At 38.4% G+C, this 16,602-nt stretch overlaps 1 protein-coding gene across 3 annotated transcripts in view; it reads left to right on the top strand.

The window, feature by feature from the left end:
• Window positions 1–16,602, top strand: part of STXBP6 (syntaxin binding protein 6) — a 255,205-nt gene that overhangs the window by 64,931 nt on the left and 173,672 nt on the right. For 2 of the 3 annotated variants that reach the window (XM_007986356.3, XM_007986357.3), the window contains exon 2: window positions 11,751–11,939. The exons of the other annotated variant lie outside the window; for it this stretch is intronic. In XM_007986356.3, the coding sequence (XP_007984547.1) occupies window positions 11,786–11,939 (154 nt within the window). In that variant the 5' untranslated portion in view covers window positions 11,751–11,785. The remainder of the gene's footprint in view (window positions 1–11,750; window positions 11,940–16,602) is intronic. 3 annotated transcript variants of the gene reach the window in all.

The following is a 16,602-nucleotide window of genomic DNA, read 5'->3' as shown; positions in this document are numbered from 1 at the left end:
CAAGAACTGGGCTAGACGGATTCCTATTTTCCCACCCTGTTGTTTACCAGGGCCTGGAATAGGTACTGAGAAACCCTGTCAACAGCTAATCCAGGCTCCTGGTGTGGTTAGTGTGTGCTTTCAGGAGACCACCAACACCAGCACATTGATTCCCAAACCAAGAATGGACATGTGACTTTGCCCAGGGTGTATTCTCCTGCCAGTGGCTCAGAGCCTGGAGACTGTAGGAGAGGCTCAGTTGGAGTCAACACAGGCCTGTGGGTTGGAGCTTGGCCAGAGTTACTCTTTGCTTCTTGGACTATCCTGGGCTGTTCCGCTTGGGCAGACCATCATTGCTTTTGGCCTCAATCGCCAAATGAGAAAACAAACTGTGAAAATTCAAAGGGAAAAAGGTGATAGCCAAGAGTCAAGGTTTAGAACTCTATGGGCTAGAGGTTTTCTAGTTCAGCACTTAATTTCAGGCCAATTCCCAAGAAAAAAAATCTAATCTGAGAAGAGTCCCCACTGTGATTAATCATGTTTTCTCTTTCTCTGTTCTCATTGTTCCCCCAACACACCACCTGTTCTCACCTTCCACAAATTTGGCACTACTCTAATATTTTACATTATCATTTCATGTTTCTCTGTTTTTTACTTAAAAAGAGCATTGCAGTGAAGTTGAGAGCAACATTTAACCCTAATATTCGTTTTGCTACTCTTGTTGTGTGACTTCGGAATCACCCTCTGGACTTCAGTTTCCTTATGTGTTAAGTGAGATAATTGGATGAGATAGACCATCACTAGGATCACTTCTAGGCATTAAACTTTTAAGCTTTAGAATGCCACATTTCTGCTGTGCCCACACTTTTTAACTGAGGTGTAAGCTGCTGGTGGGTAAGGCCCAAAAGGGTGTCAGGTAATGTGGTTGGTTAGCTTATTTGTGAACGTCTTGCTGAGATCCTTCTCAGTAAAGTAAAATGATGAAATTCCCCTTGCGGAACCTTTGAAATTGGTGAAACTCAAGGCGTTACTGCTGGAGAAGCTAAGGTTCCTTTAAAGCACTGTCGGCAAAAGATGGAAGGCCCAGAAAAAGTGGGAGCAGGGAGGTAACAGGGAGGGTCCAAGTTGTGCTTTAGAAATGCCAGAGTGGGGGTAATACAGCAAAGGAAGTGGAAGAGGACTTCCCTTGAGAACCAGCAGAAACCTTTGAAATATGTGCCTTTCATATTTAAGCCTTTTCCGGTTTGGAAAATAGCCTGCAAGGCTCATAAAACTGCCTTATGGCAGCCATCCAAGATTTCAAGAGTTGACTCCTGTTGCAAACTGCTGGTCTCGAAACGATGGTGGTGAGCAGCTGTGATGAGTCTTCCATGGACATTGTCCCCTTTTTGGAGGTAGAGATCTGTTGCAGAATCTCTCTGCTAATGTCAACTGCCAGTTTCATTTGTAGAATCAAAACAAGCTCTATCCTAATAGGGCTATGTGACTCCTTTGCCAACGAAACAGCATGATATGCACACACGAGATGAACAGATATCCAGAAAGAATGACTTCAAACTACAGCTCGATTTGTTATCTTTGTAGCTGCTGGGCTGGGCTGATAACAATATCTTGTACGCCAGAAAGTGTGGCCAATCAGAGGCAAAAGTGCAAAGCAGTTGAATTTGTCTTGTTTTACCTAGAATGCATTTCAGCCTCACCTTTCTGTACCTTTCTCATTTCTTCAATATGAGATAGTAAGGAAGAGCAAAGGCTTCTGTAGTCATGCATCTTAGGTTTAAGTCCCTGCTCTGCCCTTGAGCTGTGTGATGTAGGACAATTTACTTAACCCCTGAGCTTTAGTTTCCTCATCTGTAAAAGTCTCTCCACCCAGAGTATAAGCATATTGATAAGGAATTTTGAATACCAAAGTCACATATCTAAGCATATACATCTCTCGTGTGAGAATTTGAGGTAGCTGACAGATGGAGAAAGTGCTTTCGGAGACTGAGAAGGGAGCCTTTCTATCACCATTCAGATTGTACTGCACTGGCACGAATTCATGAAGTTGACCCTGGGGGAGATCAGTTAAAGTTGGAATTACAGTTCTTGGCCAGATCCTTAATGAGATCAGAAGTGTTCATAAACCTACTGGAAATTTCGTTTGGAAATTGAGGCATTGAAGGGCACAATGTCTTGCCTTTTAAACAAAGTAGGTATATGTAAAATGGCCCCTCAGAGTGTCACATTGCTTCTGTGGCCCTCACTGCTGTGAAGACGTCATGTTGGAGTATAACACTTAGAAAACTCACTCAAGCTCTTCCAAGAAATTGTAAAGTGGTGATATTCTCCAAATCAGTGATTCAAATAAGGAATGTTTCTTTTTTTTTTCTTTGGTTTCTTTGTTTTTGTTTTTGTTTTTTTTTTTAACACAGAGTCTCGCTCTATCGCCAGGCTGGAGTGCAGTCACGAGAGCTCAGCTCACTGCAACCTCCACCTCCCGGTTTCAAGCGATTCTCCTGCCTCAGCCTCCCAAGTAGCTGGGACTACAGGTGCATGCCACAACACCCAGCTAATTTTTGTATTTTTAGTAGAGACGGGGTTTCACCATGTTGGCCAGGATGATCTCGATCTCTTGACCTCGTGATCCACCCACCTCGACCTCCCAACAAATAAGGAATATTTCAAAATTGACGTTTGATTTAGAGAATATTTTAAAGAAGTTTTGCTCTGATTTAAAAAATTTTAGAAAGCACACAAACTTGTTTCAACTGTATTTTAGGTTTTTATAGGTTTCAAACTCTTAAAAAATGGAGTTTTCTTTAAAGGCTCATTATTTTTTTTACTGTTATATTTTAAGTCTGTTCCAAAATAGAATTAGCTTAAATCTAGAAAACTTAGAATTTACCTAAAGCTTGAGTCAACAAATACCTGATATAAAAAGCTCATGTTATGCTTGCTGGAGAGTTTGTGTTTCTGTTTGTTTATTTTTAGTGACAGATCTTTTTGTTTTGTTTTGTTTTTAATCTGCAATTTCTGTTATCAATCATACCCTCCCCTAAGGGGAAAACATCTGACCTACTACCTAAACTTTTTACTTCCTTTCATATATGGGTTTAGAGCTTTTTCCTTCTGTCTTTTCTTCAGCATAAGCAAAAGAAACAAACTAATTCAGCAGGTAGTGCAGAATAGCAGATAATTAAAATGTTTATTTTCATGTTAAGTCAATCTTTATGTGGCTTTTGCCTGTATTTGAACATGGTTGGAATAGATTTGGCTATTTCCAATGCTCTCTGCTATCAGTGATGTTCTCAAGTCAATATATTGTTTTCTTAGTTTGCCAACTAGTTGTTGGATACCACAATGACATGATTGCTCAGTAAAAATTGGGAAATGTCAAAAAGTTGAGCTCTTTTATATTTTTTTCTTTTACTACCTTTCTTTTTTCATGTGGTTCAATTCACTTTTCAAGGTTTGTTCTATGTTTTAGATTGATAATCTTGTCATAATCCATAATACACCAATGAGTGTACTCCAGCCTGGCCTTCACTATGATTCTTTATTTCTACCCATTACTGTAGAAAGAGTACATGGATACTGTAGAACTGGCTTAACTGGTCCTTAGAATTTGAACTTGTGAATGTGGAGATCCTATTAATAGAATCCCTTGGAATGAGTGATGCTTATGAAATCTTCGTCTTACCTCAGTAAATCCTCCAAATGACATATCCTGTGTAACTTTTGGTGGTGGTGGTATTTTTTGGCTTTGTCATATCATTTGTGAAAGTTAGGATGTAGTAATTGACAAGAAGGTTAAAAAGTGCACCCACAATGTAAATAAACTTGTGTAAACACAGATCTTATAGTCAGGGTTCTTTGGATATCAAACTTACAAGAAGAATGTGTATACTGAACATATAAACAAGGACAGAGGAGATGAAAATAGTCTAGATTTATAGTTGAAGTAGACATGAGTCATGGGCTCAGAGAATCCTGTGAACATAATGTCTCTTACACAGGGAGAGTTAGTATATACAGGGAAAAGAAACCCAGTCGGGTCTCATAGTGTTTGGCAGTCCGATGGCAGAAAAGCAATACCTCATTTCCTTCCTTAAAGAATTAAACAGTATGACCAGGGCTGTTGTGTATGGTTGTGATGTTTTTACATTGTTCCAGAGTTATTCATCTAAGAGAGCAAGCGCAGGCTAACGCGTAGCTGGTGCTCCCTTCACCCGGTTGAAGGCTCCAGCACTGAGCTGCAACTGGAGAGAAGGGTACCATTTTCTTCCTACAAAATTCTCTTCCAAGCCTTGTAATTATTCACAGCATTTGCTCGCCTCTCTCACAGCTTTTTGAGGGTGGGAGTTTACTAATTTACTTTGGGGTTCTCAACACTATGCCTGGACTAGAGTTGGAAAGAGAATACGGCCAACTTATAATTGGGTCTCAATAAAATGTGTTTTGATATGTCTTCCAGGTTTGTTGGAAAGAGTGTGCCTTAAAACCGCAATGTTCAAGGAGCACTCCACTGAGATTTTAGTGGAGTAAGAATAGTGCTCTGCAGAATCTCTGACTTGTTTCCTTGTTTCAAAATCCAGAGATAATCATATTAATCTTTTGGCAAACTATTTTCTAGACAGATCTTTATGCATGTAAATCTGCACGTAAAACTGCAAATTCATGAATTCATTTTCTGTTTTATAACTTCCTTGTTTTCACTCTGTGTTATTTCTTGGCAAATTTTCCGAGTCACTATCTATAGGTCTGTGCCACAATTTTAAAAGGATATGTAATATTCTGTTGGGTGGATGGGCTATACTGTATTTAACCAATGAAGATTGATGGGTATTTAGGTTGTTTATAATGAGTTTTTCTTAAAAATGAATCTGAGGTAAGCATGTGCATGCTCACACCATTTTTTCTAATGGTAAAATTGCTGGCTCAAAAGGTTTCAACTCTTATTAATCTCTGTTGCAGAGGAATTATAACACTTCCTCATAATCCTTAGACCAATCGGGTGGGTTAAAAATGACATGGTTTACCCTTCATAAAAACACATATCTGGGCTGAGCACGCACCTGTAATCCCAGCACTTTGGGAGACTGAGGCGGTGGATCACTTGAGGTCAGGAGTTGGAAACCAGCCTGGCCAACATGGTGAAACCCCATCTCTACTAAAATACAAAAATTAGCCAGGCGTGGTGACATACACCTGTAATTCCAGCTACTTAGGAGGCTGAGGCAGGACAATTGCTTGAACCCGGCAGACAGAGGTTGCAGTGAGCCAAGATGGTGCCACTGCACCCCAGCCTGGGCAACAGAGTGAGACTCTGCCTCAAAAAAAAAAAAAAGAAAAGAAAAACTCACATACATATCTGAAGAATCTAATTTACGGTTTTGAAGCAAACTTTGGAAGATATATTTAGTGGCTCTCTTGATTACACATTTGGGATTAGATGTAGAAATACTTTGTAAATCATGAAGTGCTATGTAAACTTCAATGATTCATTACTAGGGCTTTACAAAATATTTGCCATGTACACTTGCTTCCGGGGTCTTTTTATTTATTTTGTAAATAATTCATTACATACAGGGGGAAAACCCAAAGACAGTGGCTCTGGACCTGGTTGTATAGCAGAATAAACTGAAGAAGTCATTCAGAAAACAAGTTGCAGGCCCTGGCCCCAGACCCCCTGAATCTTTGTGAGCAGGAGCTGGGCACCCAGGTGATGTTGATGTGTAGTCTTTGGAGTTTCTACTTTAAGATTTTTTTTTCCTATCTTCAATTATTTTTATAGCAGAACAGATAATGTTTTTAGCTTTTATTCATATTCCCATGATTTTTCATGTTTAGAAATGTCTGGCTCCTTTAAGTATGTTGTTAGAGGATTTGCTGAATGTCTATTGATTTTACCCTGATTTTGTAAAACTTGTGAAACCTTAAATATGGGTTCTTGGTCTGCTGTTCCCATCTGGTTTCTCACCATGGCAAGCCCATCCAGTAGCCCTTGTTGTTTGTAACAATAAAGGGTGATTGAACTTGAAGTGATTGCACTTCTAAGACTTCAGATGTTATCACCAGATTAAAGTTGCCTGTCTATTCTAGTAGCATGTCTGACTTCCATTTTAGAATCTACTTATAAGAACTATTAGTTAAGAGTAGTAGTTGAATTACATGGAAAAACTGGTTGGTAGACTAAAATTTTTGTCTTATTTATTGTTTATTCACATGTTTACATACCATGAAGAGACTAAAGCTTTCAACTTGAGAACTGTCTTGTCAAAGAGAAACATTATCTAGGTAAACATTTTGTTAAAAATCGGTAACTCTTTCTTAATTAAACACTTTTAAAGGGGCTAAATTGGCCTCAAATTATCTCCTTGATCTTAATATATGACATCAGAAAAAATAAAATTGATTTTCTTCGCATAAGAGCTTGTATATTTTCTGACTACCTGTTAAAGTTTTTGAACTTTGGAGCAAAATTAACATTTTTAGATTTCTAGATTTAGTGATATATAATAACATGTGTCTTGTAGCATTTAGTATGTATATATTGTGGCTTTTAAGGGAAATAATTTAACATTTCTCTATTTAGGTTTTAACATTTACAACATTGGCTTTTTCATTGTTGAGGTTATTGTGTTTCTTTGTCAATAGCTAAGGCATGGAGAAGAAATGGTTAAGTACAGTTAAGCTTGAATCATATTCATCCTTTGGAATATGACATTGGACAGTGTAGAGGGCTGATTTTGGTAAAGTAAGAGCAGTACTGGAGTCCTTTAGAGGAAGCATCAAAATTATTCAGGCCGGGGATGGTGAAGACCCAAACTAAGGCAGAGGAAGCGAGAATGAAGAAAAGCTAGTCTAGAAATATTAAATCAAATCCACAGGATTTGGTGATTTGTTCGTTATCGGGATTTGAAAGGATTAAGGGAGAAGGAAGGGTCTAGGTTAGCTCTCAGTGGAAATGATCAGTCTACAGCTAGGTATATGGGTTTAAAGCCAGAAAGGCACTCTGAATTGGATGCATGATTAGTGTCATCACATTATAGGTGGGAGTTAAAATTGAATTTGTAGAATTTCAAAAACAAAGTGGTAATGCAAAGAAGTCTAATTTTAGAGAATCTTATTTCTAACTTATTTGGGTTCACCAAACTGAAGTTCCCTTGAAGTAGGAAAGACTAGCTGATTTTCCCCCAAAAGTCTTCCAGGGTGACATTATCTTGGTTCTTAACTTCAAAGACTCTGAAACTTGTAATCAGCATGCTGACTTCATCTGCCTTAGCGCTGAGACACATTAACTAGCTTATGAGACCGATGTCTAAAATTCTCGGTTACTCCTTTACAATTGGAAGTATAATTGTCACATAGTCTAGAATACTTGTGTGGCACAGCCACAAAGCCAAAACATGGTCAGAAGATTGCATGTTAAACATGGAATCAGAACAGAGAAGTTAATGAGGTTAGATCAACTATCTAACAGTATTAAGCTAAATAGATGGCACTGTTGCCTTACCAGAGGAGGTTCTTTCTTCTCATATGAAAAATATTTAAGGGCTGTAGACTATACTGCCCTAGAACCACCTGCATGCTAATGAATGCCTTACCAATGGAGGTTTTTAATTTGCTGCAGTTCCTACTATTCCTCTTGATCTCCTGATCACAGATGACAAATACCAGTTCCACTGGAAACCAAAAATGTTGATATTGGAATACAAAAGCATCTTATGCCTGTTCCCCTTTACTTATGTGCTTCATCTACCTGATCTCTGAGGTCATTTGAGTTCACAACTCCTAATCTAAAGGATGGTCTTATTTCCTAGTTACTTGGGCAGTGGAAAGGCATCACACTGCAGTAGCCATGCATTAACAAGAGTGGTATGTATGGATGAGATGGCACAAAGTGAGATCAGAACTAACTGTGATTAGTTTTTGCAGCTAACACTTATGGGAACCAGCTGCTTTGACTTGCAAATCATATTGTAGGTTGGTTTCTTGGATGGAAAATTTTGTAATTATACTCTGTAGAAGCAGGAAAAGAAAAGGCTTCCATGGGATGATATAGGTTGGAGTAACTAGTGGTCATTGGTGTACCATTGCTGTTATATTCATGTTACTTTCTTACAATGGGTTCTCAGCCTTGGGATGGACATTGATTTACCAACACTAAGACATAAGGCCTGATAAAGCTGCTTAGATGGAGAAAAAAAAAAATCCTGTGCATTGTCTTCCTATATTCTCTCCTGAAATGATTCATCCTTTTCTTTCCCATCACTACCTTTCTGGTCTAGGTTTTAGCTCCTCTCTAGGCTCACAGCATTTAAATTAGGTCTTATGCATGCATGGCTGCATGAGAACCAGTTAGAGTTGTTTAAAATAGAGATCCCACGATTCTAATTTGGTGGGTATAAAGGAAGGACCCAGGAGTCTGCATTTTTGAAAAGCTCTCCATGCTGAATTCAGATATACAATCAGATTTGGGATACTCATAAGTTATAGCTATGAAGCTATAACAGTATCCCTTTTACCTTCTGATTTTTTTCCATCTAATCTGCTGTTCATTACCATTCCCAGGGTGACATTAAAAACAGGTATACATGTGTGCTCCACAGTGGCCTGTTAGTGTCATTGCCCCAAATAAAAACTTTTGATAATTTCACATAGAATGAGTCTGATAATCTCCTAGCAAGTGTCCTAAAGAGTGACGCCTATAAATTCCTCATCCTTGTGATACTTAGTGCAAAACCATCCCTGTAAGAGACTGTTTATCCATACATGGAGGGTCTCATACTGATGGGTGAAAAAGGTGAGGATTTGTAAATAAAGTTGGGTTTCACTTTTACAAATACCTTTGATATAGATGGCTACATTTACTCAATTTCTACAAGTTCAGAGGGATTTTTATCTTTTCATATCATAGTAGGAGAATTAATAAAAATATTTCATTTTTAAGCATTTTTAAATTATTCAGGCAACAGAATAAGTGTTCTGCATGTATTGTTTCATTTAATTCTTTAGTTCCAGAAGGTAGGTGAAGACATCTCTAGGTTGTAGTTAACAAACTAAGGGTCTATAATTTTAAGAGGTTTACCCAGAAATCACCTAAGTCTTAGGTGTTGGAGCTCAAATTTGAACCTGAATTAGTTTGATTCTAAAACTTGTGCTCTGTGAAGAAGTTACTGGCTTTATCTATTCTCTCTCTCTCTTTTTTGTTCTTGGTCACTGAATATCAGTATAAAAAAACAATAAAAGGTCATTTCTATTTCTCACCAGTTTTTAAAAAGAACAGGGTTTCCTAAACTTGGTAAAACCACGTATCTCTTTCTTTCCTTTTTCTGACAGATTTTATATGATAAAATGATAGCTTTCTTTTTCTTTTAACTGCAGTTTTAGAAAACTGTGAGCCTGAGATGAGAAAGCAAAAGCCATGACAACTGGGAAGGCGCTGGTCCAAGAACACCTGATGAGACCAGGCGTGGTGGCTCACGCCTGTAATCCTAGCACTTTGGGAGGCCAAAGCGGGTGGATCACTTGAGATCAGGAGTTCGAGACCAGCCTGGCCAAGATGGTGAAACACTGTCTCTACTAAAAATACAAAAAAAAAAAAAAAAACAAAAAACTGGGCGTGGTGGTAGGCATCTGTAATCACAGCTACTGGGGAGGCTGAGGCAGTAAAATCAACTGAACCTCGGAAGTGGAGGTTGCAGTGAGTTAAGATTACACTACTGCACTCCAGCCTGGGTGACAGCACAAGACTCTGCCTCAAAAAAAAAAAAAAAAAAAAAAAAAAAGAGTGCCCAGTCAGCTCAGGACTTTGCTTGCTTTCTACATTGCTTATCAAATGGTTTGAAGCCACTGTGCTACTGCTGGCTTTCTTTTTCACCTGTAACCAAATAGTGAGAGGCAAGTGGCCTTGGAGCTAGAAGATCACCAGTATGCGTTTCTTTCGTAAAAAAAATAAATAGTCCCTGATAAATTATAACACCTTGCCTAGGAAAGTCATGGGGTAAATTAGGAAATTCTGTTACCAACTTGTTGGAAATCATAGCATATCAGCTAGTGATCAGCATATTGAAAAACAGGTCCTCCTTCACTGTTGTCATTTTGTTCTTGGCCAGCATGAAGAACCTGGTGGAGATGATAAAATGTTGGGATTAGAGCACAAGTAGATGTGAGTATTAGATCTATAATTTCTAGGATATCTAGATACATATTCTTTGTGTATGTATAGATAGGTATTCTGTGTCACTAAGAAAACCTACTCTATTACAGAATAAAAACTAGGAGAATTCCTTTGACGAGAAAGATGTTCTTTTTTAATGTATCTCTTTCCTACCAGGAGGTTATAGATGTGAACAGGTTACAGGTAAATAGCTGTGTGGGTAACATTTATGAATCTTGCATTGGGAAGGATGGTCGCATGATCTTTTACCATAAATTATCTGGATTTAAGTGAAACCTCTGATGTAGTTAGCAGTCAATTCCTGGAGAAATGGGACCATATCTTAATTATTTCTTGTATTTCTAATACTAATCATAGAAGTGGCACAAAGCAGGCATTTTTGCAACCAGCTGGCTCAATTTTACAGCAGTCTGATCAACTCTTTGAGCTTCTGTTACTGTAGATAGCTATGCTGTTGATCCATATGCTGGATCTCTGATACTCTGCATGTCCAACCCATGGGCCCTCTCTGTGCCTTTAATTTTGATTTGTTGAATGCCTGAACAAATGCCTATTCATGGTTAAGGCACAGACTATTTATGAGTAGGATGATGGAATAGAGAAAGTTTACTCAAGTTGCTGTTGAATCTTTTTGGATGACAGGCTTAATATTTCAGATTGACCTTGAACATAATAGATATTAATAAGCAGAGTTAAGACCATTGGTGAAGTACAACTTTTAGAAAACTAAATATAACATGGGGGCTATGCATGTGTATGTTTTGGGGGGGAACTCACTGTGAGTCAGCATCATACTGCTTTATTTTCTTAATTATTGGGCATCTACTGCCAGTTAACCAGAGGAGCATAACATGTGGGAGCTGCTGGGTAACATTTCTAAAATACTTAGCATTAGTCAGATATGTTTTTAGAATTTTGTATCCATTTTGGCTGAAGGAAAATGTGGAGTGTTTGTCAAGGGTACAGAGCATGGTAACTAGATGCAGAGGAGCACTGCAAAGTAGGACCTATTGGAAGAAGCTAACAAATAAGAATTCATTACTTAGCATGATCAAAGGCAGAAGAAGGGTATTAATTTAATGGTCTTCTGTTGCATGTATAGTTATTGTGTAGAAGATGATATAATTATTTCCATTATGAATGGAATTAGGGAAATGGATTTACATTAAAGGAGGTTTTGAAGGGGCATAAAGAATTTCTTGACGCTAAGGACTGTTGGATAGTGGAAAGACTTGTCATCTGGAATTGTGAAATCATGTTCCTTACAGAATAGGAATAGAGTGGGTGCTCCTTGCCAGTTAGAGGGAAGTGCAGTTGGGGTAGTAATTAACAAACTTTCCAGATCCCAGTTTGTACTACTCATCTCATATTGTGTTTGACATTTTTGGAGAATAAATAAGTACCCCATTTTTGTTTGTATTTTTTCATAGTTATTGCAAATATGAAGACCTTGCTTATTAATGTTTCTATAATACATTTCAAGCAAGTATGAGATTAAACTGCAAATTGAAAATTACTTCACCTGCAAATTCACTGGCTGCTGATTCTTGTATGAGCCCTTACACAATGTTGTCAATCCCAACTTTCCTTTCTTTTGCTTCTTTAGAAGATTCACTGCGTGCTGTCTTCGCTTGTTCTACAATGAGTGCCAAATCTGCTATCAGCAAGGAAATTTTTGCACCTCTTGATGAAAGGATGCTGGGAGCTGTCCAAGTCAAGAGGAGGACAAAGAAAAAGATTCCTTTCTTGGCAACTGGAGGTCAAGGCGAATATTTAACTTATATCTGCCTGTCAGGTAATGAGAACCAGATATTAATATTATTAAAATAACTTCTATTTTAAAACAGTTAATTCTGAGGTATCCAGGAGGTTTACATTCACAGGTTTTGTAGGTGTCTGCACTCTCTTGCTGCTTTTCCCTGTTTCTCTGGTCTTCCTGTTTACTGGTGACACCTCTGTTTTTGAGGTTGCCATGTATTGGAAAGGTAGTGAAGTTCAATTCGGATGTATTTTCCAGTTCATTAAGAGCTTTTGTAAAATGTTTTGCAGACTTGTTTGTCCATACTTGCCTTCACTGAGACACTGACAGAGAATGGGCTATCCTCTGGAATTCTCTTTTTAGAACAGTTCGTGATATCTGGATAATTGTCATTACTCACAGCTTGACTTTCATTAGCTTTGTTTTTCTAGACAGTTGCCAATAATCAGTAATCACTTGTCTTAAGATAAATATTGGCACCTTGTGGAATGTGATAAGGTCGATTCAGTTCACAAGTCATTGCTTTGCCTGACAGCCATTGCCTTGTCAGGAAGAGGCATCTGTTTTATTAAGCTTAGAATCTTGTTGGTTTTTTTTTTTCTCTCTCTCTCTCTTTCTGTTTGTGATTATAGGAGATATGTGGAATTTACAATGGATTTGTATTAAGATTGTTGAGATAAAATTTGGATAAATTTTTCATGGAGTTGTGGGTGATGCTAATCTAAATACCTGGGGCATTTATGATATTTCTGATAATATTTCTTGTATGGAGTGATGGAAGATTTAAGCTTAGTTTAGTTTATCTTTGTAAAAAATTTCCTTCAATTGTAGTTTTGGGAATCAAACTTTACTTTTTTGGACCCCTTTCTAGCTTTTTAAAAAATTAAACCTTTGATCATTTATCAGAATTTATTTTAGGGTAAAAGTAACTTTTCTTTTTTTTTTCTGAGACAGAGTCTCGCTCTATCGCCCAGGCTGGAGTGCAGTGGCTGGATCTCAGCTCATTGCAAGCTCTGCCTCCCGGGTTTATGCCATTCTCCTGCCTCAGCCTCCCTAGTAGCTGGGACTACAGGTGCCCGCCACCTCGCCTGGCTAGTTTTTTGTATTTTTTAGTAGAGACGGGTTTTCACCGTGTTAGCCAGGATGGTCTTGATCTCCTGACCTCGTGATCCGCCCGTCTTGGCCTCCCAAAGTCAAAAGTAACTTTTTACCAGAAAGAACATGTAAATTTCTAAGATTGTGTCTTAGATTAAAACGAAGTAAACACACATATGTTTATTGCAGTACTGTTCACAATAGCAAAGACTTGGAACCAACCTAAATGTCCATCAGTGACAGATTGGATTAAGAAAATGTGGCACATATACACCATGGAATACTATGCAGCCATAAAAAAGGATGAGTTAATGTCCTTTGTAGGGACATGGATGCAACTGGAAACCATCATTCTCAGCAAACTATCACAAGAACAGAAAACCAAACACCGCATGTTCTCACTCATATGTGGGAACTGAACAATGAAGAACACTTGGACACAGGAAGGGGAACATCACACACCCAGGCTTGTTGTGGGGTGGGGGGACGAGGGAGGGATAGCATTAGGAAACATACCTAATGTAAATGACGAGTTAATGGGTGCAGCACACCAATGTGGCATGTGTATATACATATGTAACAAACCTGCACATTTTGCACATGTACCCTAGAACATAAAGTGTAATTAAAACAGACAAACGAAAAAAATGAAGTAAGAACATAACACTTTGGTAAGAATTATTTTTCAATGGGCCAGGCCTGGTGGCTCATGCCTATAAATGCCCAGCACTTTGAGAGGCCAAGGCAGGAGGATCACCTGAGGCCAGGAGTTCGAGACCAGCCTGACCAACATAGTAAAACCCTGTCTATTAAAAACACAAAAATTAGCCAGGCATGGTGGTGTCTGCCTGTAATCCCAGCTACTCAGACAGCTGAGACTGGAGAATCGCTTGAACTCGGGAGGCAGAGGTTGCAATGAGCCGAGATCATACCACTGCACTCCAGCCTGGGTGATAGAGTGAGACTCTGCTTCAAAAAAAAAAAAAAAAAAAAGGAAGAAAGCTTTTATTTAAATGAGTGTGAGAGAATTGACCTTGAAACATTGGTTTCTGGTTATTAAAAATAAGGATTAGGTTAATTTTAAAAACTTGGTTATTGTTAGAAGACATTTGTATTTCTTTAATGTGCTAAGCAGTGCCTGGCATATTCTAGGGCCTCGATTAATATCTAATGACTAAGTGGAAGAAAGAAGTAGCCTCACCTAATACCTTCCTAGAATTTTATTAATGAAATTCAAGTGTGTTTTGTTGTGTTTTGTTTTGTTTTGTTTTGTTTTGAGACAGGGTCTCACTCTGTTGCCCAGGCTGGAGTGCAGTAGCACAGCCATGGCCCACTGCAGCCTTGACCTCCTTGGGTTCAGTCGATCCTCCTGCCTCAGCCTCCTGAGAGCTGGGACTGCAGGCACACAACACTGTGCCCAGCTGATTTTTGTATTTTTTTTGTGAAGATGAGTTCTCACTCTGTTGCCTAGGCTGGTCTCGAACTCCTGGGCTCAAGCAATCCTCCTACTTAGCCCTCCCAAAGTGCTGGGATTGCAGGGATGAACCACCATTTTTGCCATTTTTGTGGCAATGGGGTCTTGTCATATGGCCCAGGCTGGTCTCAAACTCCCAGCTCCAAACAGTCATTTCCCCTTGGCCTCTGAAAGTGCTGGGATTATGCGTGAGCCACCACGCCCAGCCCAGGTCTTAAAAATATTTTCATATTCTTAAATTTAGATTCCGGAGTTCTGCTTACACAAACGATGAATAGAATACACTTAAATAAATATTGGTTTGCATTTGGACTGGGCTGAACATTGGCCTAGTATAGACACCTAGTGATTCTAATTTTGTTAAGCTCTATTTTCTCAATATTTCATTGAGATTTCTTGTAGATGAGTAGTTGAAAGAAAGGTAGATGGTCTAGAAACCACTTGAATTTTGCCTAGTACATATGTATAATTGACGAACAGTTGTTTGCATTTTAGACATTTGCTGTTGTCTGCCTAATTCTGATCATGAAGCCTCCAAGAGTGATATAGGGACTCTAACAACCTCATCTCAGTGAAAAAGCATAACCATTTCATTTCCCCTGCCATAGAAGATAATGACCTGGGACTTAAGGAATAACTGTATTTCCTTTACAAATTACCAAGACTTTCAGGTTTAAAGTCCAAAACTGTGAGAATTGCTTTTTTGTTGCATTCTAATGGAGGAAAATCTTTTGTTCTTCAGTCTTTTCATGGTTTTGAATCTTGAGAGGACAGACTGATAGAGTAGATCTGACATTGAAGCAGATAGTATAGTGGAAACTGGGGCAGGAGAAGGGCAGGCAACTTTGACACCCAAGATTTTTGCAATTTGATTCTTCTTGTAAGTGACAAAGAAGCAGCCACCTTTATTTTTCAACTTGTGCGAAGCTTAGAAGCATATCAGTTACATCCCTGATAAGGTAATGTTTTAATTAGCAATTACTCAAATATTTATTAAGAATTTTTCTATGCCAAGCATTCTAGCTTCTGTGGGTACCGCTATGAAAAGAATTCATGCAGCTTACCTAATTTGGTGGACAAGCAGCAATAGACATTAATCTGTCACTAAAATAAACATAGTTATAAACTGTGAAAGATTAAAAAAAATACAATGATGGGAACGCATGTATGCAGAGAATTTGTCCTGGTTGGGAGAACCAAGAATTTCGAGAAAAGCAGGGCTTCACTTTTGAAAAGAGGATTGTGTGGGTGAGAGGGCATTCCAGGCAGAGGAAATGGCAGGTTCATTAAAAGACTAAGCAGGATTTTGAATTTCTCCTATTCTATTCAGTCTAGGTAGGGATGACCTCTTTGTAGCTCAGCTCTCATAGGAGTCTGTGAAGTGAAAGCCGAGCCCTGGAATGACAGTCTTCTTCCTGCTATTAGTGTGAACTGCCTACGCCTTCTGGGAGGCCAGGCCCTTCAACTATTGTGGTTTGGTTGATGAAATCCAGCGATCCATTTTGAACTGGCAAACTTTGTCCAAATTAGGACAATGTCTGCAAATAATTTTTAACCATTCTTCAAACAGCATGAAGCATTAAATTTTAAAAAAGGAGGAAGTATCACTGCTTTAAAAGCTTGCCAAAATATGTATCTAGACATGGGTGTTTCATATATATCCAATGTCTTTTACTAACTTTTCTTCGTGTGAATTTTTTCCCAATATCTAATACAGTTTATGATCAGAGTTAGAGGTCTGTGATCATAAGACTTACTGTTTTCAGAGCGGTTTAAATATCCTTTGGAGGTATCCAAAAAAGGTACTGGAGTGGGATAAAGAAGATGATCTTTCTTAGTTTATTTAGGTTTAATTATAGAAGGAGAAAAAGAATCTCTCCAGTTCTTTATGGTGTCTTGGGATAGGATTTGAGTGTTTCTCACTGGAATCACGGATTGATTGACTTCTCGAATGATATGTACAAATGCTTATGTACTGAGATGCCTCTGTGATTAACATTCTTAAAGCATTGGTTTCTGCTTTTTCTTTTCAGCAATGACTAAAATTAAAAATACTGACAATACCAAGTGTTAACAAACTTGTGAAGCAATTTGAGCTCTCCTACTTTCTGATGGGAATGTAAAAATGAT

The sequence above is a fragment of the Chlorocebus sabaeus genome, chromosome 24 (assembly GCF_047675955.1).
Source record: "Chlorocebus sabaeus isolate Y175 chromosome 24, mChlSab1.0.hap1, whole genome shotgun sequence".
Lineage (NCBI taxonomy): Eukaryota > Metazoa > Chordata > Mammalia > Primates > Cercopithecidae > Chlorocebus > Chlorocebus sabaeus.
This window is presented reverse-complemented; position numbering and strand designations above follow the sequence as displayed.